This window comes from Molothrus aeneus, unplaced genomic scaffold (assembly GCF_037042795.1).
Source record: "Molothrus aeneus isolate 106 unplaced genomic scaffold, BPBGC_Maene_1.0 scaffold_30, whole genome shotgun sequence".
Taxonomy (NCBI): Eukaryota; Metazoa; Chordata; class Aves; order Passeriformes; family Icteridae; genus Molothrus; species Molothrus aeneus.
In genome coordinates, this window is record NW_027098964.1 from 3,645,380 (window position 1) to 3,672,538 (window position 27,159).

Here is a 27,159-nt window from a genome sequence, read left to right on the forward strand (position 1 = left end):
GATGTCCCCAAACCCCAACAGCCCCAATGTCCTCAACGTCCCCAACATCCCAAATCCCCCAATGTCCCCATCCTCTCAGTGTCCCCATTGTCCCCAACATCCCCCAATGTTTCCAATGTCCCCAAATGTCCCCAACATCCCCAAACCCCCTGAGTGTCCCCAATGTTCCCAACATCTCAAATCCCCCCAAAGGCCCCCAAAGGTCCCCAATTCCCCAGTGTCCCCAACATCCCCAATGTCCCATATCCCCCCAATTGTCCCATGCTCCTCCAATCCCCCATTACCCCCAATTACCCTGGTACCCCAAACCCCCCAGTAACCCCCATTCCCCCATTACCCCCAATTGTCCTGCTACCCCCCAAACCCCCCATTACCCCCCAATCCCCCATTACCCCCCAATTACCCTGGTACCCCAAACCCCCCAGTAACCCCCATTCCCCCATTACCCCCCATTACCCTGCTACCCCCCAAACCCCCCAGTAACCCCCAATCCCCCATTACCCCCCAATTACCCTGCAACCCCAAAACCCCCAGTACCCCCCAATTACCCTGCTACCCCAATCCCCCATTAGCCCCCAATCCCCCATTACCCCCCATTATCCTGCTACCCCCCAATTACCCTGCTACCCCCAAACCCCCCATTACCCCCCAATCCCCCATTACCCTGCTACCCCAAACCCCCCAGTAACCCCCAATCCCCCATTACCCCCAATTACCCTGCTACCCCAATCCCCCATTACCCCCCATTCCCCCATTACCCCCCATTATCCTGCTACCCCCCAATTGTCCTGCTACCCCCAAACCCCCCAGTACTCCCCAATCCCCCATTACCCCCCATTATCCTGCTACCCCCCATTACCCTGCTACCCCAATCCCCCATTACCCCCCATTACCCCCCAATCCCCCATTACCCCCCATTCCCCCATTACCCCCAATTACCCTGCTACCCCAATCCCCATTACCCCCCATTCCCCCATTACCCCCCAATCCCCCATTACCCCCAATTACCCTGCTATCCCAATCCCCCATTACCCCCCACAACCCCCCCATTACCCCCAATCCCCCATTACCCCCCAATCCCCCATTACCCCCATTACCCTGCTACCGCAATCCCCCATTACCCCCCAATCCCCCATTACCCCCATTCCCCCATTACCCCCAATCCCCCATTACCCCCCATTACCCCCATTACCCCCAATCCCCCATTACCCCCCATTACCCCCCAATCCCCCATTACCCCCCATTACCCCCTCAATCCCCCATTACCCCCCATTACCCTGCTACCCCAAACCCCCCATTACCCCCCATTCCCCCTTTCCCCCCCATTACCCTGCTACCCCAATCCCCCATTACCCCCCACAACCCCCCATTACCCCAATCCCCCATTACCCCCCAATCCCCCATTACCCCCCATTCCCCCATTCCCCCATTACCCCCCATTACCCCCCAATCCCCCATTACCCCCCAATTACCCTGCTACCCCAAACCCCCCAGTAACCCCCATTATCCTGCTACCCCCCAATTACCCTGCTACCCCCCAAACCCCCCATTCCCCCATTACCCACCATTACCCTGCTACCCCAATCCCCCATTACCCCCCAATCCCCCATTCCCCCCCATTACCCCCCAATCCCCCATTACCCCCCAATCCCCCATTACCCCCCAATTACCCTGCTATCCCAATCCCCCATTACCCCCATTCCCCCATTACCCCCAATCCCCCATTCCCCCCCATTCCCCCCCATTCCCCTGCTACCCCCCAAACCCCCCAGTAACCCCCATTCCCCCCTCCCTGCAGACAAGGACGGCCCCGAGTGTCCCCCCACGGTGGTGGTGAAGGAGGAGCCTGCGGGGGAGCCCCGGGGGTCCCCGCTGTCCCCAGGGGGGGCTCGGGACGAGCTGCGCCACAGCCCCGAGCCCTGCACCAAGATGACGATGAGGCTGCGCCGCAGCCACAGCAGCAGCCAGTTCGTGAGTGGGGCTCTCCTGGGCCGGGGGACCCCAAATCCCCGCAGCTTCAGGGGCCTTGGGGGTGGCTTTTATTGGGGTTTTTTTGGGGGGGTTTTCTTTTGGGGTTTTTTGGGGTTTTTTTGGGGTTTTTTGGGGTTTTTTGGGTTTTTTTGGGGTTTTTTGGGGTTTTTTGGGGGGTTTTTGGGTGGGTTTTTTTGGGTTTTTTGGGGTTTTTTTGGGTGCTTTTTTTTGGGGTTTTTTGGGTTTTTTTGGGTTTTTTTGGTTTTTTGAGGTTTTTTGGGTTTTTGTTTTTTTGGGGTTTTTTTTGGGTTTATTTTGGTTTTTTTGGGGGGTTTTTAGGGGGTTTTTGTGGTTTTTTTGGTTTTTGGGTTTTTTGGGGGTTTTTTTGGGGTTTTTTGGGGTTTTTTTGGGGTTTTTTGGGGTTTTGGGGGTTTTTTGGGGGTTTTTTGGGGTTTTTTTGGGGGTTTTTTTTGGGGTTTTTTGGGGTGGGTTTTTTTGGGGTTTTTTTGGGGTTTTCTGGGTTTTTTTTGGGTGGGTTTTTTTGGGGTTTTTTTTGTGGTTTTTTTTTTGTGTTTTTTGGGGTTTTTTTGGATTTTTGGGGTTTTTTTGGATTTTGGTTTTTTTGGGGTTTTTTTGGGTTTATTTTGTTTTTTTGGGGGGGGTTTTTTGGGGGTTTTTTTGTGGTTTTTTTTTTGTTTTGTTTTTTTTTTTTGTTTTTTGGGGGTTTTTGGGTTTTTTTGGGTTTTTTTTGTTTGTTTGTTTGTTTTTTGGGGTTTTTTTGGGGGTTTTTTTGGGGGTTTTTTTGGGGTTTTTTGGTTTTTTTTTTTGGGGGGGGTTTTTTGGTTTTTTTGGTTATTTTTGGGGAGTTTTTTTGGGTTTTTTTTTGTTTTTTTGGTTATTTTTGGGGGGTTTTTTTGGGTTTTTGTTTTTTTGGGTTTTTTTGGTTTTGGGGTTTTTTGGGTTTTTTGTTGTTTTGGGGTTTTTTTGGGGTTTTTTTGGGCTTTTTTGGGGCTTTTTTGCTTTTATTTTGGGTTTTTTTGGGGTTTTTTGGGGGGGTTTTTGGGAGATTTTTTTTTGGGTTTTTTTTTGGTTTTTGGGTTTTTTTGGGGGGTTTTTTGGGGTTTTTTGGCGGTTTTTTTTGGGTTTTTTTTTTCAGTTTTTGGGGCTGTTTTTTAGTGGACCCTGTCCCAGTTGAAATTCTAAATTTCAATTCAATTAAATTTCAATTCCATTCAATTTCAATTCTATTCAATTTCAATTCCATTCAATTTTAATTCCATTCAATTTTAATTCCATTCAATTTTAATTCCATTCAATTTTAATTCCGTTCAATTTCAATTCAATTCAATTTTAATTCAATTTTAATTTGATTCAATTTTAATTCCATTCAATTTTAATTCCATTCAATTTCAATTCAATTCAATTTCAATTTGATTCAATTTTAATTCGATTCAATTTTAATTCGATTCAATTTCAATTCAATTCAATTTTAATTCGATTCAATTTCAATTCCATTCAATTTTAATTCCATTTAATTTTAATTCAATTCCATTTTAATCCCATTCAATTTTAATTCCAGTCAATTTTAATTCCATTCAATTTTCCCTTGACCTATTCCTACCCCATCTCCCTTAACTCCCCCAATTAAAAATTTGAATTTAGATACCCCCAAAACAGCCCAAAACCAACACAACACCCCCACCAAATAACCTAAAATACCCCCAAAACTAAACCCCACTTTATTTTGGCTTGAATTAGGTTAAAAATTCCAAAAAAATCCCCCAAATCCCCCCCAGGTTTAGGGGTGTTGGTTTTTTATTTTTTGGGTTTTTTTGTTTTTTTTTTTTTTTCAGTTTTTGGGGCTGTTTTTTAGTGGAGCCTCTCCCAGTTGAAATTCTAAATTTCAGTTCAATTCAATTTCAATTTGATTCAATTTTAATTCAATTTTAATTTGATTCAATTTTAATTCAATTCCATTTTAATCCCATTCAATTTTAATTCCAGTCAATTTTAATTCCATTCAATTTTCCCTTGACCTATTTCTACCTCATCTCTCTTTACTCCCCCAAAATTAAAATTAAAAATTTGAATTTAAATACCCCCAAAACAGCCCAAAACCAACACAACACCCCCACCACATAACCTAAAATAACCCCATAAATAAAACCCAATTTATTTGCGGTTTCATTAGATTAAAAATTTCAAAAAAATCCCCAAAATCCCCCCCAGGTTTAGGGGTGTTGGGTTTGGGTTTTTATTGGGGTTTTTTTTTGGGGGGGTTTTTTGGGGTTTTTGGGGGGGGGGTTTGGGTTTTTTGGGTTTTTTTGGGGTTTTTTGGGGGATTTTTTTGGGGTTTTTTTTTTCAGTTTTTGGGGCTGTTTTTTAGCGGACCCTCTCCCAGTTGAAATTTGGGGGTTTTTTTTGTTTTTTGGGGTTTTTTTTGGTTTTGAATTTCAATTCAATTCAATTTTAATTCAGTGCAATTTTAATTCCATTCAATTTTAATTCCATTCAATTTTAATTCCATTCAATTTTAATTCAATTTTAATTCGATTCAATTTTAATTCGATTCAATTTCAATCCCATTCAATTTTAATTCCAGTCAATTTTAATTCCATTCAATTTTAATTCAATTTTAATTCCATTCAATTTTAATTTGATTCAATTTCAATTCCATTCAATTTTAATTCCATTCAATTTTAATTCCATTCAGTTTTCCCTTGACCTATTTCTACCCCATCTCCCTTAACTCCCCCAAAATTAAAATTAAAAATTTGAATTTAAATACCCCCAAAACAGCCCAAAACCAACACAACACCCCCACCACATAACCTAAAATAACCCCATAAATAAAACCCAATTTATTTGGGGTTTCATTAGATTAAAAATTTCAAAAAAATCCCCCAAATCCCCCCCAGTTTTAGGGGTGTTGGTTTTGGTTTTTTTGGGGTTTTTTTTGGGTTTTTTTTGGGGGTTTTTTTGGGGTTTTTTTTTTTGTTTGTTTGTTTGTTTTTTGGGGTTTTTTGGGGTTATTTTTGGGGTTTTTTTGGGTTTTTTTGGGGTTTTTTTTCAGTTTTTTGGGGGGGTTTTTTAGCGGAGCCTCTCCCAGTTGAAATTCTAAATTTCAGTTCAATTCAATTTCAATTCCATTCAATTTTAATTCAGTTCAATTTTAAATCGATTCAATTTTAATTCCATTCAATTTTAATTCCATTCAACTTTAGTTCAATTTAATTTTCCCCTGACCTATTTCTACCCCATCTCTCTTTACTCCCTCAAAATTAAAATTAAAATTAAAAATTTGAATTTAAATACCCCCAAAACAGCCCAAAACCAACACAACACCCCCACCACATAACCTAAAATACCCCCATAAATAAAACCCAATTTATTTGGGGTTTCATTAGATTAAAAATTCCAAACCAAAAGCCCCAAATCCCCTTTTCCCCCCCTTTTCCAGGTGGATTCCTACGTGTGCCGCATCTGCTCGCGCGGTGACGAGGACGACAAGCTGCTGCTGTGCGACGGCTGCGACGACAACTACCACATCTTCTGCCTGCTGCCGCCCCTGCCCGAGATCCCCAAGGGCATCTGGCGCTGCCCCAAATGCGTCATGGCGGTGAGGGGGGCACGGGGACGGCCCTGGGGACACCCCGGGGTGGGGCGGGGAATCGGCTCCCTTTGGGTGCTGTTCTGTGCTGTGGGGAGTTCTGGGTGTGATTGTGTGGGGTGGGGCGGGGAATCGGCTCCCCTTGGGTGCTGTGCTGTGTGCTGAGGGGGGATCTGGGTGTGATTGTGTGGGGTGGGGCGGGGAATCGGCTCCCTTTGGGTGCTGTTCTGTGTGCTGAGGGGGGATCTGGGTGTGATTGTGTGGGGTTAGGGACACCCCGGGGTGGGGCGGGGAGTCGGCTCCCATTGGGTGCTGTTCTGTGCTCTGAGGGGGGATCTGGGTGTGATTGTGTGGGGTTAGGGACACCCCGGATCACGTCCGGGTCTGTTTGTGGGGCTGGGGACACCCATCTGTGGGGTTAGGGACACCCTGATGTGTGGGGTTGGGACTGGACCCCCCTTGGGTGCTGTCCTGTGCTGTGAGGGGGATCTGGGTCTGATTGTGTGGGGTGGGGGCTGCTGGATCACATCCGGGTCTGTTTGTGGGGCTGGGGACCTCCTGATCTGTGGGTTTAGGGACCCACTGATGTGTGGGGTTGGGACTGGATCTCCCTTGTGTGGTGTCCTGTGCTGTGGGGGGGATCTGGGTCTGATGTGTGGGGTTAGGGACACCCCGGGGTGGGGCGGGGAGTCGGCTCCCCTTGGGTGCTGTCCTGTGCTGTGGGGGGATCTGGGTCAGATTGTGTGGGGTGGGGGCTCCCGGATCACGTCCGTGTCTGGTTGTGGGGCTGGAGACACCCATCTGTGGGGTTGGGATCCCCTGATGTGTGGGGCTGGCAACCTCCTCCCTTTGGGTGCTGTCCTGTGCTGTGAGGGGATCTGGGTCTGATCTGTGGGGTGGGGCTCCCGGATCACATCCGGGTCTGTTTGTGGGGCTGGGGACCTCCTGATCTGTGGGTTTAGGGACACACTGATGTGTGGGGTTAGGGACCCTCTGATCTGTGGGGTTAGGGACACTCTGATCTGTGGGTTTAGGGACCCCCTGATCTGTGGGGTTGGGACTGGATCCCCCTTGTGTGCTGTCCTGTGCTGTGGGGAGTTCTGGGTCTGATGTGTGGGGTTAGGGACACCCCGGATCACGTCCGGGTCTGTTTGTGGGGCTGGGGACACCCATCTGTGGGGTTAGGGTCACCCTGACCTGTGGGGTTAGGGACACTGATGTGTGGGGTTAGGGTCACCCTGATCTGTGGGGTTGGGACTGGAGCCCCCTTGGGTGCTGTCCTGTGCTGTGAGGGGATCTGGGTCTGTTTGTGTGGGGTAGGGGCTCCCAGATCCCATCCGGGTCTGTTTGTGGGGCTGGGGACACCCTGATCTGTGGGGTTAGGGTCACCCTGATCTGTGGGGTTGGGACTGGAGCCCCCTTGGGTGCTGTCCTGTGCTGTGGGGAGTTCTGGGTCTGATTGTGTGGGGTGGGGGCTCCTGGATCACATCCGGGTCTGTTTGTGGGGCTGGGGACCCCCATCTGTGGGGTTAGGGTCACCCTGATCTGTGGGGTTAGGGTCACTCTGATGTGTGGGGTTAGGGACCCCCTGATCTGTGGGGTTGGGACCCCTGAGCTGTGGGGTTAGAGACCCCCTGAGCTGCTTTCTGTGAGGGTCCCCAAGTACCTGGAGCTGTCCCCAATGACTCCTCCCAGTGTCCCCAAGCCCCCTGACCCCTGATGTCCCCAGTGACCCCTCCTGATGTCCCCAAGCCCCCCTGACCCCTGCTGTCCCCAGTGACCCCTCCTGGTGTCCCCTGACCCTTCCTGGTGTGCCCAGTGACCCCTCCCAGAGTCCCCAAGCCCCCTGACCCTTTCCCTGTGTCCCCTGACCCCTCCTTGTGTCCCCTGACCCTTTCCTGCTGTCCCCAAGCCTCCCAACCCCTCCCAATGTCCCCAAGCCCCCTAACCCCCACTGTCCCCGACGCCCCCTGGTGTCCCCAAGCCCTTTGACCCTTCCCAGTGTCCCCAGTGACCTCTCCCAGTGTCCCCAAGCCCTTTGACCCCTCCCAGTGTCCCCAGTGACCTCTCCCAGTGTCCCCAAGCCCTTTGACCCTTCCCAGTGTCCCCAGTGACCTCTCCCAGTGTCCCCAAGCCCTTTGACCCCTCCCAGTGTCCCCAGTGACCCCTCCCAGTGTCCCCAAGCCCCCCTGACGTCCCCGCTGTCCCCCCAGGAGTGCAAGCGGCCCCCGGAGGCGTTTGGTTTCGAGCAGGCCACGCGGGAGTACACGCTGCAGAGCTTTGGGGAGATGGCCGACGCCTTCAAGGCTGACTACTTCAACATGCCCGTCCATGTGAGCCCCCCAGAACCCCCCCGGGACCCCCAAAACCCCCTGGATTCCCCCAGAACCCCCTGGATCCCCCCAAAAACCTCCCAGGCTCTCCTGAGCCCCCCAGACTCCCCCGAGCTCCCCTCCCTTTGGGGACATGGGTGATGCCTTCAAGGCCGACTGCTTCAGTGTTCCCCTCAATCTGAGCCCCCCAAAACCCACATGGATACCCCCCAAACCCCCCCGGACCCCAAAAACATCCCTGGATCCCCCCAAAAACCCCCCAGGCTCTCCTGAGCCCCCCAGACTCCCCCGAGCTCCCCTCCCTTTGGAGAGGTGGGTGATACCTTCAAGGCCGACTGCTTCAGTGTTCCCCTCAATCTGAGCCCCCCAACACCTGTCTGGAACACCCCCAAAACCTGCCTGGATTCCCCCCAAAACCTGCCTGGATCCCCCCAGAACCCCCTGGATCCCCCCAAAACCCCCTGGATCCCCCCAGAACCCCCTGGATCCCCCCAAAACCTCCCAGGTTCCCCTGAGCCCCCAGACTCCCTTGGGCTCCCCTCCCTTTCGGGACATGGGTGAGGCCTTCAAGGCTGATTAGTTCAGTGTGCCCGTGCATGTGAGCCCCCCAAAATCCCCCCGGGACCCCCAAAACCCCCTGGATTCCCCCAGAACCCCCTGGATCCCCCAAAAAACCTCCCAGGTTCCCCTGAGCCCCCCAGACTCCTTTGAGCTCCTCTCCCTTTGGGGACATGGGTGATGCCTTCAAGGCCGACTGCTTCAGTGTTCCCCTCAATCTGAGCCCCCCAAAACCTGTCTGGAACACCCCCAAAACCTGCCTGGATTCCCCCCAAAACCTGCCTGGATCCCCCCAGAACCCCCTGGATCCCCCCCAGAACCCCCTGGATCCCCCCAGAACCCCCTGGATCCCCCCAAAACCTCCCAGGTTCCCCTGAGCCCCCCAGACTCCCTTGGGCTCCCCTCCCTTTGGGGACATGGGTGATGCCTTCAAGGCTGATTAGTTCAGTGTGCCCGTGCATGTGAGCCCCCCAAAATCCCCCCGGGACCCCCAAAACCCCCTGGATCTCCCAAGAACCCCCTGGATCCCCCCCAGAACCCCCTGGATCCCCCCAAAACCCCCTGGATCCCCCCCAGAACCCCCTGGATCCCCCCAGAACCCCCCAGGCTCTCCTGAGCCCCCCAGACTCCTTTGAGCTCCTCTCCCTTTGGGGAGGTGGGTGATGCCTTCAAGGCCGACTGCTTCAGTGTTCCCCTCAATCTGAGCCCCCCAAAACCTGTCTGGAACCCCCCCAAAACCTGCCTGGATTCCCCCCAAAACCCCCTGGATCCCCCCAGAACCCCCTGGATCCCCCCAAAACCTCCCAGGCTCTCCTGAGCCCCCCAGACTCCCCTGGGTTCCCCTCCCTTTGGGGACATGGGTGAGGCCTTCAAGGCTGACTAGTTCAGTGTGCCCGTGCATGTGGGCCCCCCAAAACCTGCCTGGATGCCCCCCAAAACCCCTCCAGGTCTTCCCCAGACACCCCTAAAATCATCCAGGACCCCTTGAAGACCCTTGGCCCCCCCAAATCCCTTCCCCGACCCCTCCTGACGCCCCCTGCCCGCAGATGGTGCCCACGGAGCTGGTGGAGAAGGAGTTCTGGCACCTGGTGAACAGCCCCAAAATGCCCCCCAAAACCCCCAAAATCCCCCCAAAAAACCCCAAAATGCCCCAGAATCCCCCCCAAATCCCCCCCAAAAGCCCCCAAATCCTTTCCCCGACCCCTCCTGGCACCCCCTGCCCGCAGATGGTGCCCATGGAGCTGGTGGAGGAGGAGTTCTGAGACCTGGTGACCAGCCCCAAAATCCCCCTAAAAACCCCCAAAAAGCCCCGAAATCCCCCCAAAATGCCCCAGAATCCCCCCAAAATGCCCCCAAAATGCCCCCAAATCCCCCCCCGATGCCCCCTGCCCGCAGACGGTGCCTACACAGCTGGTGGAGAAGGAGTTCTGGTACCTGGTGACCGGCTCCAAAATGCCCCCAAATCCCCCCAGAAACCCCCAAATCCCCCCAAAATGCCCCCAAATGCCCCCAAAATGCCCCCTGCCCGCAGATGGTGCCCACGGAGCTGGTGGAGAAGGAGTTCTGGCGCCTGGTGAACAGCATCGAGGAGGACGTGACCGTGGAGTACGGCGCCGACATCCACTCCAAGGAGTTCGGCTCCGGCTTCCCCGTGCGCGACGGCAAACGGCGCCTGTCCCCCGAGGAGGAGGTGGGACACTGGGGACAATGGGGACAGTGGGGACGCTGGGGACACTGGGGACAGTGGGGACACTGGGGACATGGGGACAGTGGGGACACTGGGGACATGGGGACAGTGGGGAGAGTGGGGACACTGGGGACACTGGGGACAATGGGGACAGTGGGGACAATGGGGACAGTGGGGACACTGGGGACAGTGGGGACGCTGGGGACAATGGGGACAGTGGGGACACTGGGGATGCTGGGGACACTGGGGACGCTGGGGACAGTGGGGACAGTGCCACCTCCCCCCAGGGATTGTCACCTCCCCCAGGGCACTGCCACAGGGACAGTGCCACCTCCCCCCGGGGCATTGTCACAGGGGTGACACTGTCCCCTCGATGTCCCCGTTCCCTGGTGATGCTGTCCTTTCAGTGTCCCCTCAGTGTCCCCATCCCCTGGGTGACCCTGTCCCTGGGTGTCCCCATTCCCTGGGTGTCCCCATCCACCCCTCAGTGTCCCCATGTCCCCTGGGTGTCCCCATGTCCCCTGGGTGTCCCCATTCCCTGGGTGTCCCCATTCCCTGGGTGTCCCCATGTCCCCCGGGTGTCCCCATTCCCTGGGTGTCCCCATCCACCCCTCAGTGTCCCCATGTCCCCTGGGTGTCCCCATGTCCCCCGGGTGTCCCCATCCCCAGTGACGCTGTCCCTGTGTCCCCTGGGTGTCCCCATCCCTGGTGACACTGTCCCCTGGGTGTCCCCCGGGTGTCCCCGTGTCCCCTGGGTGACACTGTCCCCTGGGTGTCCCCCGGGTGTCCCCGTGTCCCCTGGGTGACACTGTCCCCTGGGTGTCCCCCGGGTGTCCCCTGGGTGTCCCCCGGGTGTCCCCATTCCCCGGGTGTCCCCGTGTCCCTGGGTGTCCCCGTGTCCCCTGGGTGACGCTGTCCCCTGGGTGTCCCCCGGGTGTCCCCGTGTCCCCTGGGTGACGCTGTCCCCGTGTCCCCCGGGTGTCCCCTGGGTGTCCCCCGGGTGTCCCCATTCCCCGGGTGTCCCCATGTCCCCCGGGTGTCCCCGTGTCCCCTGGGTGACGCTGTCCCCGTGTCCCCCGGGTGTCCCCGTGTCCCTGGGTGTCCCCCGGGTGTCCCCTGGGTGTCCCCATCCCTGGTGACGCTGTCCCCTGGGTGTCCCCAGGAGTACGCGGGCAGCGGCTGGAACCTGAACGTGATGCCGGTGCTGCAGCAGTCGGTGCTGTGCCACATCAACGCCGACATCTCGGGCATGAAGGTGCCCTGGCTCTACGTGGGCATGGTGTTCTCGGCCTTCTGCTGGCACATCGAGGACCACTGGAGCTACTCCATCAACTACCTCCACTGGTGGGCACCCGCGGGCATTTGGGGGTGGCTGGGGGGCATTTGGGGGCACCCGGGGGCATTTGGGGGTGTCTGGGGGGCATTTGGGGGTGTCTGGGGGGCATTTAGGGGCAGCTTTGGGGCATTTAGGGGTGGCTGGGGGGCATCTGGGGGCAACTTTGGGGCATTTGGGGGTGTCTGGGGGGCATTTGGGGGTGGCTGGGGGGCATTTGGGGGCCACTTTGGGGCATTTTGGGCTGTCTAGGGGCATTTAGGGGTGTCTGGGGGGCATTTAGAGGGTGTCTGGGGGGCATTTAGGGGCAGCTTTGGGGCATTTAGGGGTGGCTGGGGGGCATTTGGGGGTGGCTGGGGGGCATTTGGGGGCCACTTTGGGGTGTCTAGGGGCATTTAGAGGGTGTCTGGGGGGCATTTGGGGGCAACTTCGGGGCATTTGGGGGCCACTTTGGGGCATTTTGGGGTGTCTAGGGGCATTTAGGGGTGTCTGGGGGGCATTTGGGGGCAGCTTTGGGGCATTTAGGGGTGTCTGGGGGGCATTTAGGGGCAGCTTTGGGGCATTTAGGGGCAACTTTGGGGCATTTAGGGGCAACTTTGGGGCATTTAGGGGCAGCTTTGGGGCATTGAGGGGGTGGCTGGGGGGCCAGAGGGGCAGATTTGGGGTGTTTGGGGGACCTGGGGAGTGACTTTGGGGTGTTTGGGGGCATTTAGGGGGTGTCTGGGGGGCCAGAGGGGCAAATTTTGGGGTTTGGGGCACTTGGGGAGTGACTTTGGGGTGATTTTGGGTGTCCAGGGGGCGATTGTGGGGTATTTGGGGGTCGGGAGGAGCAGTTTTGGGGTGTCCCATGCCCAGGGGAGAGCCCAAGACCTGGTACGGGGTGGGACGAGGAGATTTTTAGGCTGGACTAAGGAGGTTTTTGGGGTGAGATGAGGAGGTTTTTAGGATGGACTAAGGAAGTTTTTAGGATGGACTAAGGAGGTTTTTAGGATGGAATAAGGAGGTTTTTAGGATGGATTAAGGGGGTTTTTGGGGTGTCCCTCACCCCCAGGGGCGAGCCCAAGACCTGGTACGGGGTGGGACGAGGTTTTTGGGGCGGTACAGAATGGGATGAGGAGGTTTTTGGGGTGGGATGAGGAGGTTTTTAGGCTGGACTGAGGAGGTTTTTGGGGTGTAATAAGGAGGTTTTTAGGATGGACTAAGGAGGTTTTTAGGATGGATTAGGGAGGTTTTTAGGATGGATTAGGGAGGTTTTTAGGATGGATTAGGGAGGTTTTTAGGATGGAATAAGGAGGTTTTTAGGCTGGACTAAGGAGGTTTTTGGGGTGTCCCCCACCCCCAGGGGCGAGCCCAAGACCTGGTACGGGGTCCCGTCGTTCGCGGCCGAGCACCTGGAGGAGGTGATGAAGAAGCTGACGCCGGAGCTGTTCGAGAGCCAGCCCGACCTCCTGCACCAGCTCGTCACCCTCATGAACCCCAACACCCTCATGGCCCACGGCGTCCCCGTGAGTTGGGGGCTGTCCCCAGCCCCTCTCCCCGCCCCTGCCCCACCCCGCTGAGGCCGGGGCTCAGCCCAGGTGCGTCCCCAGGTGGTCCGGACCAACCAATGCGCCGGCGAGTTCGTCATCACCTTCCCCCGCGCCTACCACAGCGGCTTCAACCAGGGCTACAACTTTGCTGAGGCCGTCAACTTCTGCACGGCTGACTGGGTGAGCTCGGGGGGGGCTCCAAAATACACCTGAGGGGGCAGAAAATGCACCTGGGGAGGCAGAAAATACCTGGGGGAGTCAAGGAAAGAAACGGAGGAGGGCGAAGAAAAATTTACGGGGCAACGGCGAAAAATTTGAGGGTGGGGAAAGGAAGGAAAAGAAAAGGAGAAGGTAAAATTGAGTGGGGCATAAAATGTGTTTGGAGGGGCACAAAATTGCCTGGGGGGTAGAGAAATACCTGGGGGAATCAGCAAAAAAAAATTGGAGGAAGGCAAAGAAAAATGTACAGGGAAAGAGCGAAATGTGAGGGTGGAGGAAGGAAGGAAAGAAAAGGAGAAGCCAAAATTCTGGAGGCAAAAAATGTGCTTGGAGGGGCACAAAAGTGGCTGAAGGGGGAGAAAAAATACCTGGGGAGGCAGAAAATGTACCTGAGGGGGTACAGAATATCTGGGGGAATCAACAAAGAAAATAGAGGAGGGCAAAGAAAAATTTACGGGGGAAAGAGTGAAAAATGTGAGGGTGGAGGAAGGAAGGAAAAGAAAAGGAGAAGGTAAAATTCTGGAGGCACAAAATGTGTTTGGAGGGGCACAAAATTGCCTGGGGGGCAGAGAAATACCTGGGGGAATCAGCAAAAAAAATTAGGGAGGGTAAAGAGGGAAATGGGGAAATGTGAGGGTGGAGGAAGGAAGGAAAAGAAAAGGAGAAGCCAAAATTCTGGAGGCATAAAATGTGTTTGGAGGGGCACAAAAGTGGCTGAAGGGGTAAAAGAAATACCTGGGGAGGCAGAAAATGTACCTGGGGAGCAGAGAAATACCTGGGGGAAAATCAAAAAACCTCAGGGAGTGCAAAGAGGGAAACGGGGAAAATTGAGGGTGGAGAAAGAAAGAAAAAGAAAATTCAGGGGGACACAAAATGTGCTTGGAGGGGCATAAAAATATACCTGGGGAGGCGGAAAATACACCTGAGGGGGTAGAAAATGTACCTGGGGAGGCACAGAATATCTGGGAAAATCAAGGAAAAAAACGGAGGAGGGCGAAGAAAAATTTACGGGAGAACAGCGAAATTTGAGGGTGGGGTAAGGAAGGAAAAGAAAAGGAGAAGGTAAAATTCTGGGGGGCACAAAATGTGTTTGGAGGGGCACAAAAGTGGCTGAAGGGGGAGAAAAAATACCTGGGGAGGCAGAAAATTTACCTGAGGGGGTACAGAATATCTGGGAGAATCAACAAAGAAAATAGAGGAGGGCAAAGAAAAATTTACGGGGAAAGAGTGAAAAATGTGAGGGTGGAGGAAGGAAGGAAAAGAAAAGGAGAAGGTAAAATTCTGGAGGCACAAAATGTGTTTGGAGGGGCATAGAAAGTACCTGGGGGGGTGGAAAATGCACCTGGGGAGGGAAGGAAAATCCCCAGAATATTCTGTGCCCCGTTTTGGGGAGCCCCTGAGCCCCCACAGGCAGGGGGTGCATGGAGCACTGCCCAGGCCAGGGTTACGGGGGGTTCCCCGGGTTTGGGGGTGCTGAGATCTGTTCAGGGCTGTGTTTAGGGGTCCCCCCAGGTTTTGGGGACCCCCCTGAGCCCCCATTTCCCCCCAGCTCCCCGCAGGCACGTGGTGCACTGAGCACTGCCCAGTTCAGGGCTATGGGAGGGTTCCCAAGTTTGGGGGCTCAGCCCAGCTGGGGTCAGGGCTGTGTTTAGGGGTCCCCCCAGGTTTTGGGGACCCCCCTCAGCCCCCCGTTTCCCCGCAGCTCCCCGCAGGCCGGCAGTGCATCGAGCACTACCCAGGCACTACATTGACTTCTGGGGTACCCCAGCTTTGGGGGCTCAGCCCTGGGGTTACCCCACTGGGTTCAGGGCTGTGTTTAGGGGTCCCCCCAGGTTTTGGGGTCCCCCCTGAGCCCCCCTTTCCCCACAGCTCCCTGCAGGCCGGCAGTGCATCGAGCACTGCCCAGTACAGGGCTATGGGGTGTCTGAGCACTGGGGGTACCCTGCTTGGTTCAGGGCTGTGTTTAGGGGTTCCCCCAGATTTCGGGGTCCCCCCTGACCCCCCATTTTCCCCCAGCTCCCCGCGGGCCAGCAGTGCATGGAGCACTACCCAGGCACTACATTGAGATCTGGGCTATCCCAGCTTTGGGGGATCAGCACTGGGGGTACCCTGCTTGGTTCAGGGCTGTGTTTAGGGGTCCCCCCAGATTTCGGGGACCCCCTCAGCCCCCCGTTTCCCCGCAGCTCCCCGCAGGCAGGGGTTGCATCGAGCACTGCCCAGTTCAGGGCTATGGGGTGTCTGAGCACTGGGCTATCCCAGCTTTGGGGGCTCAGCCCAGCTGGCTTCAGGGCCGTGTTTAGGGGTCCCTCCATGTTTTGGGGACCCCCCTGAGCCCCCATTTTGCCCCGTTTCCCCCAGCTCCCCGCAGGCCAGCAGTGCATGGAGCACTACCCAGGCACTACATTGAGATCTGGCCTATCCCAGCTTTGGGGGATCAGCACTGGGGGTGCCCCACTGGGTTCAGGGCTGTGTTTAGGGGGTCTCTGAGGTTTTGGGGACCCCCCTGAGCCCCCGTTTTCCCCCAGCTCCCCTCAGGCCGGCAGTGCATCGAGCACTGCACTGAGCACTGGGCTATCCCAGCTTTGGGGGCTCAGCCCTGGGGTTACCCCGCTTGGTTCAGGGCTGTGTTTAGGGGGTCTCTGAGGTTTTGGGGACCCCCCTGACCCCCCATTTTCCCCCAGCTCCCCGCGGGCCAGCAGTGCATCGAGCACTACCCAGTACAGGGCTATGGGGTGTCTGAGCACTGGGGTTACTTGGCTATGTTCAGGGCTGTGTTTAGGGTGTCCAGGGGGTCCCCCCAGATTTCGGGGACCCCCTCAGCCCCCCGTTTCCCCGCAGCTCCCCGCAGGCCGGCAGTGCATCGAGCACTGCCCAGTTCAGGGCTATGGGGTGTCTGAGCACTGGGGGTGCCCCGCTTGGTTCAGGGCTGTGTTTAGGGGGTCTGTGAGGTTTTGGGGACCCCCCTGAGCCCCCATTTTCCCCCGTTTCCCCCCAGCTCCCCGCGGGCCGGCAGTGCATCGAGCACTACCCAGTACAGGGCTATGGGGTGTCTGAGCACTGGGGTTACCCCGCTTGGTTCAGGGCTGTGTTTAGGGTGTCCAGGGGGTCCCCCCAGGTTTTGGGGACCCCCCTCAGCCCCCCGTTTCCCCGCAGCTCCCCGCGGGCCAGCAGTGCATCGAGCACTACCCAGGCACTACATTGACTTCTGGGGTACCCCAGCTTTGGGGGCTCAGCCCTGGGGTTACCCCACTGGGTTCAGGGCTGTGTTTAGGGGTCCCCCCAGGTTTTGGGGACCCCCCTGACCCCCCATTTCCCCCGCAGCTCCCCGCGGGCCGGCAGTGCATCGAGCACTATCGCCGCCTGCGCCGCTACTGCGTGTTCTCGCACGAGGAGCTGATCTGCAAGATGGCGGCCAGCCCCGAGAAGCTGGACCTGAACCTGGCGGCCGCCGTGCACAAGGAGATGTTCGTGCTCGTGCAGGAGGAGCGCAAGCTGCGCAAGGCCCTGCTCGAGAAGGTGGGGGCACCCCCAAAAATATGGGGGGGCGGAGGGTGGGGGGCGCCCCCCAACAATGGGGGAGGTTGGGGGAAGGGGTAGGGGGAGATGAAGGGGGGGGGGGTGTGGCACTTTTGGGGGGTTGTGGAGGGGTTGGGGGGCACCCGAAGGGCTGGGGAGGGGGTGAGGGTTGGGGTTTGTGTCACTCTTTGGGGGTTATGGGGGTACTGGGGGTGTTAGGGGTACCCCAAAAGCTCTGGGGAGGGGGTGAGGGTTGGGGTTATGGCACTTTTGGGAGGTTATGGAGGGGTTGGGGGGCACCCGAAGGGCTGGGGAGGGGGTGAGGGTTGTGTTTGTGCCACCCTGAGGGGGTTATGGAGGGGTTGGTGGTGTTGGGGGCACCCCAAAATCCTTGAGGAGGGGGTGAGGGTTGGGGTTGTGGCACCCCTAAGGGTTTATAGGGGTGTTAGGGGCACCCCAAAAGCTCTGGGAAAGGGGTGAGGGTTGTGGTTGTGGCACTTTTGGGGGGTTGTGGAGGGGTTGGGGGGCACCTGAAGGTCTGGGGAGGGGGTGAGGGTTGTGGTTGTGTCACCTTCAGGGGGTTATGGGGGTACTGGGGGTGTTAGGGGCACCCCAAAAGCTCTGAGGAGGGGGTGAGGGTTGTGGTTGTGGCACCTTCAGGGGGTTGTGGAGGGGTTGGGGTACCCCAAAAGCTTTGGGAAGGGGGTGAGGGTTGTGTTTGTGTCACTCTTTGGGGGTTATGGGGGTACTGGGCACCCCAAAAACTCTGAGGCGGGGGTGAGGGTCATGTTTGTGCCCCCCTTAAGGGGTTATGGGGGTACTGGGGGTGTTAGGGTCACCCCAAAAGCTCTGGGAAAGGGGTGAGGGTTGGGGTTGTGGCACTTTTGGGAGGTTATGGAGGGGTTGGGGGGCACCTGAAGGGCTGGGGAGGGGGTGAGGACTGTGGTTGTGCCACCCTGAGGGGATTAGGGAGGGGTTGGTGGTGTTGGGGGCACCCCAAAATCCTTGAGGAGGGGGTGAGGGTTGGGTTTGTGCCACCCCTAAGGGTTTATAGGGGTGTTAGGGGCACCCCAAAAGCTCTGGGAAGGGGATGAGGGATTGTGGTTATGGCACCCTGAGGGGGTTATGGAGGAGTTGGGGTTGTTAGGGGCACCCCAAAAGATCCCCTGGGAGGTCCCAGAGGGGTTAGGGGCTACTGGGGGGACCCCAAAAGCTCTGGGAAAGGGGTGAGGGTTGTGTTTGTGTCACCCTCAGGGGGTCATGGAGGGATTGGGGGCACTGAGAACACCCCAAAATCCCCACGGGGGGGTTCTGGTGTCCATTTTATTACTCCCTAAGGTATCTCAGAATCAGAGCAGGAAGGGTTGGAGCCACAGGAGGGATTTTTATCCCTCTCAGAGCATCATGAACAGTTTGGGGGTGCTGAGAACACCCCAAAATCTCCATGGGGAGGGTCTGATATCCGGTTTTTTGCCCTCTCAGGGCATCACAGAATCAGAGCAGGAAGGGCTGGAGCTACAGGGGAGATTTTTATCCCTTTCAGGGCATCATGAAGGGGTTGGGGGTGCTGAGAACACCCCAAAATCCCCACGGGGTGGTTCTGGTGTCCATTTTATTACTCCCTAAGGCATCTCAGAATCAGAGCAGGAAGGGCTGGAGCCACAGGAGGGATTTTTATCCCTCTCAGAGCATCATGGAGGGATTGGGGGCGCTGAGAACACCCCAAAATCCCCACGGGGGGGTTCTGGTGTGCATTTTCCTGCCCCCCCAGGGCATCACAGAATCAGAGCAGGAAGGGTTGGAGCTACAGGGGAGATTTTTATCCCTTTCAGGGCATCATGAACAGTTTGGGGGCACTGAGAACACCCCAAAATCTCCATGAGCAGGGTCTGATGTTGGTTTTTTTGCCCCCCCAGGGCATCACGGAGGCAGAGCGCGAGGCCTTCGAGCTGCTGCCCGACGACGAGAGGCAGTGTGACAAGTGCAAGACCACGTGTTTCCTGTCTGCCCTGGCCTGCTACGACTGCCCCCAGGGCCTCGTCTGCCTCTACCACATGGACGATCTCTGCAAGTGCCCCCGCAGCAAGCAGTACCTCAGGTGGGGCCTGGAGGGGGTTAAAATGGGGTTTGGGGGGGTTAAAATGGGGTTTGGGGGCGGTTCAATGGGGTTTGGGGGGTTTAGAGGGGTTTAAATGGGGTTTGGAGAGGGTTTGGGGGAGTTTGAATGGGGTTTAGGGGGGTTGAATGGGGTTTGGGGGGGGTTCAATGGGGTTTGGGGGGGTTTGGAGAGGGGTTGGGGGAGTTTGAATGGGGTTTGGGGGCGGTTCAATGGGGTTTGGGGGGGTTAAAATGGGGTTTGGGGGGGTTAAAATGGGGTTTGGGGGGTTAAAATGGGGTTTGGGGGGGTTTGAATGGGGTTTGGGGGGGTTTCAATGGGATTTGGGGGGGGTGAATGGGGTTTGGGGGGGTTAAAATGGGGTTTGGGGGGGTTAAAATGGGGTTTGGAGGGGTTTAGAGGGGTTTAAATGGGGTTTGGAGAGGGGTTGGGGGAGTTTGAATGGGGTTTGGGGGGGGTTTGAATGGGGTTTGGAGAGGGGTTGGGGGAGTTTGAATCGGGTCTGGGGGGTTTCAATGGCGTTTAGAGGGGTTTCAATGGGGTTTGGGGGGATTAAATGGGGTTTGGAGGGGTTTGAATGGGGTTTGGGGGGATTGAATGGGGTTTGGAGGGGTTTGAATGGGGTTTGGAGGGGTTTGGATGGGGTTTGGGGGGTTTGGATGGGGTTTGGGGGGTTTGGAGAGGGGTTGGGGGGTTTAAATGGGGTTTGGAGAGGGGTTTGGGAGAGTTTGAATGGGGTCTGGTGGGTTTAGAGTGGTTTAAATGGGGTTTAGAGGGGTTTAAATGGGGTCTGGGGGGGTTGGAGAGGGGTTGGGGGAATTAAATGGGGTTTGGAGGGGTTTAAATGGGGTTTGGGGGGATTAAATGGGGTTTAGAGGGGTTTGAATGGGGTTTGGATGGGGTTGGGTAGAGTTTGAATGGGGTCTGGGGGAGTTGAATGGGGTTTCGGGGGGTTAAATGGGCTTTGGGGGAGTTTGAATGGGGTTTAGAGGGGTTTCAATGGGGTTTAGAGGGGTTTAAATGGGGTTTGGGGGGTTTAAATGGGGTTTGGGGGGTTTCAATGGGGTTTGGGGGGGTTAAATGGGGTTTGGATGGGGTTTGGGGGAGTTTGGGGGGGTTAAATGGGGTTTAGAGGGGTTTAAATGGGGTTTGGAGAGGGGTTTGGGGCAGTTTGAATGGGGTCTGGGGGGTTTAGAGTGGTTTAAATGGGGTTTAGAGGGGATTAAATGAGGTTTAGAGTGGTTTAAATGGGGTTTAGAGGGGATTAAATGGGGTTTAGAGGGGTTTCAATGGGGTTTGGGGGTTTGGAGAGGGGTTTGGGGCGGTTTGAATGGGGTTTGGGGCGGTTTAAATGGGGTTTGTGGGGGTTAAATGGGGTTTAGGGGGGTTTAAATGGGGTTTAGGGGGGTTTAAATGGGGTTTGGAGAGGGGTTTGGGGCTGGAAGAGGGTTGGGGGGCTGGGGCAAGATTTTGGGGGGTGGGAGAGAGGTTGGGGGCAATAGGACAGGGATTTGAGGGGTGGGGAATGGGTTATGGGTCTGGGAGAGGGATTTGGGGGTGCTGGGGACCTGGGGATGGTTTGTGGGGGTCTGTAAGATTTGGGGTTCATTTTTGGGAGGGGCTTTGATGTGACCCTGGGGACACACGTGGGGTTGAGCTGGGGGTCCTGGTGTGACCCTGGTGTGACCCTGGCTGTGGTTTGGGGGTGCTGAAGATCTCGGGGTGTCCCTGGGATGGGGTGAGGAGGACACAACCACAACCTGGTGGCTCCTCTACAGATTTGGGGTGGGATTTGGCGTTTTGGTGCCCTTGATGTGACCCTGAGGACACACGTGGGGTTGAGCTGTGGGTCCTGGTGTGACCCTGGCTGTGGTTTGGGGGTGCTGAAGATCTCGGGGTGTCCCTGGGATGGGGACACAGCCATGACTTGGTGGCTCCTCTACAGATTTGGGGTGGGATTTGGGGGTGCTGGGACCTTTGCTGGCTGGGCTGGGGGTCCTGGTGTGACCCTGGCTGTGGTTTGGGGGTGCCGAAGATCTCAGCACCCACGAGCTCAGTCTGGGGGTCCCCTTTGTGCCTTTTGGGGTGCACGTGGGGGCTCCCAGTGACCCCCGGTGCCCCCCAGGTACCGCTACACCCTGGACGAGCTGCCGGCCATGCTGCACAAGCTCAAGGTGCGCGCCGAGTCCTTCGACACCTGGGCCAACAAGGTGCGCGTCGCCCTCGAGGTGGAGGACGGCCGCAAGCGCAGTGAGTGGGGGTCCCCGGGGGGCTTTGGGGGTCCCCAGAGGGGTTTGGGGGGTCCCCAGGGGGCTTTGGGGGTCCCCAGAGGGGTTTGGGGGGCTCTCAAGGGAGGTTTTGGGGGGCTCTCAGGGGGGTTTGGGGGGCTCTCTCAAGGGGGGTTTTGGGCGGTCCCCGGGGGGCTTTGGGGCTCCCCAGGGGGGTTTGGGGGGTCCCCAGGGGGGTTTGGGGGTCCCCAGAGGGGTTTGGGGGGTCCCCAGAGGGGGTTTGGGGGGCTCTCAAGGGAGGTTTTGGGGTCCCCAGAGGGGTTTGGGGGGTCCCCAGAGGGGGTTTGGGGGGCTCTCAGGGGGGGTTTGGGGGGGCTCTTCAGGGGGATTTTGGGGGGTTCTCCTGGGGGGCTCTCCAGGGGGTTTTGGGGGGTTCTCCAGGGGCATTCAGGGGGGTTCTCCAGGGGGTTTTGGGGGGTTTTTCCAGGGGGTTTTGGGGGGTTCTCCTGGGGGGCTCTCCAGGGGGGTTTTGGGGTTCTCCAGGGGATTTTGGGGGGTTCTCCGGGGGGTCCCCATGGGTGATTCAGGGGGCCTCTCCAGGGGGGTTTGGGGGTTTTTCCAGGGGGTTTTGGGGTTCTCCAGGGGGGTTTTGGGGGGGTTCTCCAGGGGGTTTTGGGGGGTCCCCATGGGTGATTCAGGGGGCCTCTCCAGGGGGGTTTTGGGGGGCTCCCGGCCCGGCCCTGACCCCCGGCTGTGCCCGGCGGCAGCGCTGGAGGAGCTGCGGGCGCTGGAGTCGGAGGCGCGGGAGCGCAAGTTCCCCGAGAACGAGCTCCTGCACCGCCTCAAGGGCTGCCTGGGCCAGGCCGAGCGCTGCGTCTCCGAGGCCCTGGGGCTCATCAGCTCCCAGGAGACCGGGTGAGGGTCACCATGGGGTCACCACGGGGTCACCACGGGGTCACCACGGGGTCACCACAGGGTCACCACGGGGTCACCACGGGGTCACCACAGGGTCACCACGGGGTCACCATGGGGTTACCACGGGGTCACCACGGGGCCACCACAGGGTCACCACGGGGTTACCACGGGGTCACCACAGGGTCACCACGGGGTCACCACGGGGTCACCACGGGGTTACCACGGGGTCACCACAGGGTCACCAGCTGGGCGGGGTCACCACGGGGTCACCACAGGGTCACCACAGGGTCACCACAGTGTCACCAGTGTCCCCACGGTGTCACCAGAGTGTCCCTAGAGTGTCACCACAGTGTCACCACAGTGCCACCAGAGTGTCACCAGCAGGGCAGTGTCACCAGAGTGTCACCAGGGTCCCCACGGTGTCCCCACGGTGTCACCACAGTGTCCCTGTCCCTGCAGGGTCCCCATCCTCTTCCTGTCCTTTCCCTGTCCCCACAGTGTCCCCTCAGTGTCCCTGTCCCTGCAGTGTCCCTGTCCCCTCCCTGTCCCCAGCAATGTCCCTGTCCCCGCAGGGTCCCTGCAGGGTCCCTGTCCCCAACAATGTCCCCACAGTGTCCCCAGCAATGTCCCCACAATGTCCCTGTCCCCTCCCTGTCCCCACAGTGTCCCCACAGTGTCCCTGTCCCCTCAGTGTCCCTGTCCCCTCCCTGTCCCCAGCAATGTCCCCTCAGTGTCCCTGTCCCCTCCCTGTCCCCAGCAATGTCCCCACAATGTCCCTGTCCCCTCCCTGTCCCCAGCAATGTCCCCACAATGTCCCTGTCCCCTCCCTGTCCCCAGCAATGTCCCCTCAGTGTCCCTGTCCCCTCCCTGTCCCCAGCAATGTCCCCTCAGTGTTCCTGTCCCCAGCAATGTCCCCTCAGTGTCCCTGTCCCCAGCAATGTCCCCTCAGTGTCCCTGTCCCCGCAGGGTCCCCGCGCCGGCGCTGACGCTGGAGGAGCTGCGGGCGTTCCTGGAGCAGATGAACCAACTGCCCTGCGTGATGCACCAGATCGGGGACGTGCAGGTGGGACACGGGGTCACGCGGGGTCACACGGGGTCACGCGGGGTCACCTGGGGTCACGCGGGGTCCCAGTGGTGTCACACAGTGTCTGGGCTGTCATACAGTGTCACAGGCGTGTCCCTGCGTGTCCCATTGCTGTCCCCTGTGTGTCCCATGCTGTCCCACACTGTCCCATTGCTGTCCCCATGATGTCCCACACTGTCCCCACGATGTCCCCATGATGTCCCACACTGTCCCCATGATGTCCCACACTGTCCCCTGTGTGTCCCCATGATGTCCCACACTGTCCCCACGATGTCCCACACTGTCCCATTGCTGTCCCACACTGTCCCCTGTGTGTCCCCACGATGTCCCACACTGTCCCCTGTGTGTCCCTGTCCCACAGTGTCCCATTGCTGTCCCCTGTGTGTCCCCACGATGTCCCACACTGTCCCCTGTGTGTCCCTGTCCCACACTGTCCCATTGCTGTCCCCACGATGTCCCACACTGTCCCCACGATGTCCCACACTGTCCCCTGTCCCCCCAGGCCCTGCTGGACCGAGTCGAAGCCTTCCAGGCCGAGGCCCGGGCCGCCCTGGCCGTTCCCCCTCCGGGCGCGGGGGCCCTGCAGGAGCTGCTGGAGCGCGGGGCCCGCCTGGGCGTGGAGGTGCCCGAGGGCCGGCGGCTGGAGCGGCAGCTGGCCCAGGCCGCGTGGCTGGAGGAGGTGACGGCCACGCTGCGCTCCCCCCGCGCCCGCGTCCCCCTGCCCGTCATGCGCGGCCTCATCCAGGCCGGCCGCACCGTGGCCCCCAGCCCCGCCGTGGACGTGGCCATGGCTGAGCTGCAGGAGCTGCTGACCATCGCCCAGCGCTGGGAGGAGAAGGCCCAGATGTGCCTCGAGGCCAGGTCGGGGCCAGGGAGCCCGAGCCGGGGGCAGGGGGGAGGGTGGAGCTGTCCCTAAAGGGAGAGACCCCGACCCGGGGGGGATAAAGGGGCTGGAGGTGTCCCCAAAGGGAGATAAAGGGGCTGGAGGTGTCCCCAAAGGGAGATAAAGGGGCTGGAGGTGTCCCCAAAGGGAGATAAAGGGGCTGGAGGTGTCCCTAAATGGAGATAAAGGGGCTGGAGGTGTCCCCAAAGGGAGATAAAGGGGCTGGAGGTGTCCCTAAATGGAGATAAAGGGGCTGGAGGTGTCCCTAAATGGAGATAAAGGGGCTGGAGCTGTCCCCAAAGGGAGATAAAGGGGCTGGAGGTGTCCCTAAATGGAGATAAAGGGGCTGGAGCTGTCCCCAAAGGGAGATAAAGGGGCTGGAGATAAAGGGGCTGGAGATAAAGGGGCTGGAGCCGTCCCCAAGGGGAGATAAAGGGGCTGGAGGTGTCCCTAAATGGAGCTAAAGGGTCTGGAGCTGTCCCCAAGGGGAGATAAAGGGGCTGGAACCGTCCCCAAAAGGGCTGGAGCTGTCCCCAAATGGACTGGAATCATCCCCAAAGGGAGAGACCCTGACTCATGGGGAGATAAAGGGGCTGGAGCTGTCCCTAAAGGGAGAGACCCTAACCCAGGGGAAGATAAAGGGGCTGGAGCTGTCCCCAAAGGGACTGGAGCTGTCCCCAGAGGGGCTGGAGCTGTCCCCAGAGAGAGATAGAGGGGCTGGAGCTGTCCCCAGAGGGGCTGGAGCTGTCCCCAAATGGAGATAAAGGGACTGGAGCTGTCCCCAAGGGGAGATAAAGGGGCTGGAGGTGTCCCCAGAGGGGCTGGAGCTGTCCCCAGAGGGAGATAAAGGGGCTGTAGTGTCCCCAGAGGGGCTGGAGGTGTCCCCAAAGGGACTGGAGTGTCCCCAGAGGGGCTGGAGCTGTCCCCAGAGGGACTGGAGCTGTCCCCAGAGGGGTTGGAGTGTCCCCAGAGGGGTTGGAGTGTCCCCAGAGGGGCTGGAGCTGTCCCCAGAGGGGCTGGAGGTGTCCCCAAAGGGGCTGGAGTGTCCCCAAAGGGACTGGAGCTGTCCCCAGAGGGGCTGGAGTGTCCCCAAAGGGACTGGAGGTGTCCCCAGAGGGGCTGGAGTGTCCCCAAAGGGACTGGAGGTGTCCCCAGAGGGGCTGGAGTGTCCCCAAAGGGACTGGAGGTGTCCCCAGAGGGGCTGGAGTGTCCCCAAAGGGGCTGGAGCTGTCCCCAAATGGAGATAAAGGGGCTGGAGTGTCCCCAAAGGGGCTGGAGGTGTCCCCAAAGGGGCTGGAGGTGTCCCCAGAGGGGCTGGAGTGTCCCCAGAGGGGCTGGAGGTGTCCCCAAAGGGGCTGGAGGTGTCCCCAGAGGGGCTGGAGTGTCCCCAGAGGGGCTGGAGGTGTCCCCAAAGGGGCTGGAGGTGTCCCCAGAGGGGCTGGAGTGTCCCCAGGGGGAGGGGGGCGCTGGGGCTGTGCCCTCTGTTCCCTGAGTTGGGACAAAGGGGCTGGGGGTGACTCTGTGGGGAGGGGGATGAAAATTTGGGGTTCAGCTGCTCCTCAGAGGCTCCTGCCCTGGCTCTGGGGTGTCAGGGGGAGCTCTGGGGGTGTCAGGGGGAGCTCTGGGGTGTCAGAGGTCCCTGGGGTGTCATGGGGGTCCCTGGGGTGTCATGGGGGTCCCTGGGGGTGTCAGGGGTCCCTGGGGTGTCAGGGGTCTCAGGTTCCTGGCTCTGGGGTATCAGGGGGGTCCCTGGGGGTATCAGGGGTATCATGGGGGTCTCTGGGGTGTCAGGGGGGTCTCAGGTCCCTGGCTCTGGGGTGTCATGGGGGTCTCTGGGGTATCAGGGGGTCTCTGGGGTGTCAGGGGGGTCTCAGATCCCTGGCTCTGACCCCCCGCAGGCAGAAGCACCCCCCGGCCACGCTGGCTGCCATCATCAAGGAGGCCGAGAACATTCCAGCGCTGCTGCCCAACATCCAGGCCCTGAAGGAGGCCCTGGGCAAGGCCCGAGCCTGGATCGCCGACGTCGAGGAGATCCAGGTGGGCTCTGCACCCCTGGGACCCCTTGGGACACCCTGGGACACCCCCCCTGAAACCCCCCTGGGACCCCCTGGGACCCCCCGGGACCCCCTGGGAAACCCTGGGACACCCCTGGGACACCCCTGGGACCCCTTGGGACACCCTGGGACACCCCCCCTGAAACCCCCCTGAAACCCCCTGGGACACCTGAAACCCCCCCTGGGACCTCCTGGGACACCTGAAACCCCCCCCCCCCCGGGACCCTCTGGGACACCCCTGGGACCCCTTGGGACACCCTGGGACACCCCCCCTGAAACCCCCTGGGACACCTGAACCCCCCCTGAAACCCCCTGGGACACCTGAACCCCCCCTGGGACCCCCTGGGACCCCCTGGGACCCCCTGGGACAACTGAAACCCCCTGAACCCCCTGAGATCCCTGGGACCCCCCTGAAACCCCCTGGGACCCCCCTGAGACCCCCCTGAGACCCCTGGGACCCCCAGTGACACCCTGAGACCCCCGAGACCCCCAGGGACACCCTGGGACCCCTCACTGCACAGCCCTGAGTGCCTGGGCTGTCCCCTGGACAGGGGACACCTCTGTGTCCCCATCCTGGACACATGGACACCTCCCTGTCCCTGTCATGGACTCTGGACACCCCTGTGTCCCCACGCTGTCCCCACGGACACTGGACACCCCTGTGTCCCTGTCATGGACTCTGGACACCCCTGTGTCCCCACACTGTCCCCACGGACACTGGACGCCTCCCTGTCCCTGTCCCCATGGATCCTGGACACTGCACATCCTTGTCTTGTCCCTGTGGACATTGGACACCCCTGTGTCCCCATTCTGTCCCCCTGGACGCTTTTGTGTCCCTGTCCCCATGGATTCTGGACATTGTCCGTCCCTGTCCTGTCCCCATGGACGCTGGACACCTCCCTGTCCCTGTCCCCATGGACCTCCCATCTGCCACCGTGTCCCATCCCATCCTGTCCCTGTTCCTGACACCGTGTCCCCGTGTGTCCCCATGTGTCCCCATGTCACCCCTGACCCCGTGTCCCCCCAGAACGGTGACCATTACCCGTGCCTGGATGACCTCGAGGGTTTGGTGGCCATGTCCCCATGTGTCCCCATGTGTCCCCATGTCACTGTCCCCTCAGAA

The 27,159-nt window shown here is 58.2% G+C and overlaps 1 protein-coding gene across 1 annotated transcript in view; it reads left to right on the forward strand.

The window, feature by feature from the left end:
• KDM5C (lysine demethylase 5C) overlaps positions 1-27,159 on the forward strand; it is a 39,416-nt gene that overhangs the window by 498 nt on the left and 11,759 nt on the right. The window contains exons 2-15 of the mRNA XM_066570247.1: positions 1,799-1,971; positions 5,432-5,590; positions 7,795-7,914; positions 10,004-10,162; positions 11,322-11,503; positions 12,835-12,997; positions 13,082-13,201; positions 16,562-16,756; positions 18,673-18,854; positions 20,998-21,122; positions 21,868-22,015; positions 22,982-23,078; positions 23,602-23,960; positions 25,881-26,019. Of these exons, the coding sequence (XP_066426344.1) occupies positions 1,799-1,971; positions 5,432-5,590; positions 7,795-7,914; positions 10,004-10,162; positions 11,322-11,503; positions 12,835-12,997; positions 13,082-13,201; positions 16,562-16,756; positions 18,673-18,854; positions 20,998-21,122; positions 21,868-22,015; positions 22,982-23,078; positions 23,602-23,960; positions 25,881-26,019 (2,321 nt within the window). The remainder of the gene's footprint in view (positions 1-1,798; positions 1,972-5,431; positions 5,591-7,794; positions 7,915-10,003; positions 10,163-11,321; positions 11,504-12,834; positions 12,998-13,081; positions 13,202-16,561; positions 16,757-18,672; positions 18,855-20,997; positions 21,123-21,867; positions 22,016-22,981; positions 23,079-23,601; positions 23,961-25,880; positions 26,020-27,159) is intronic.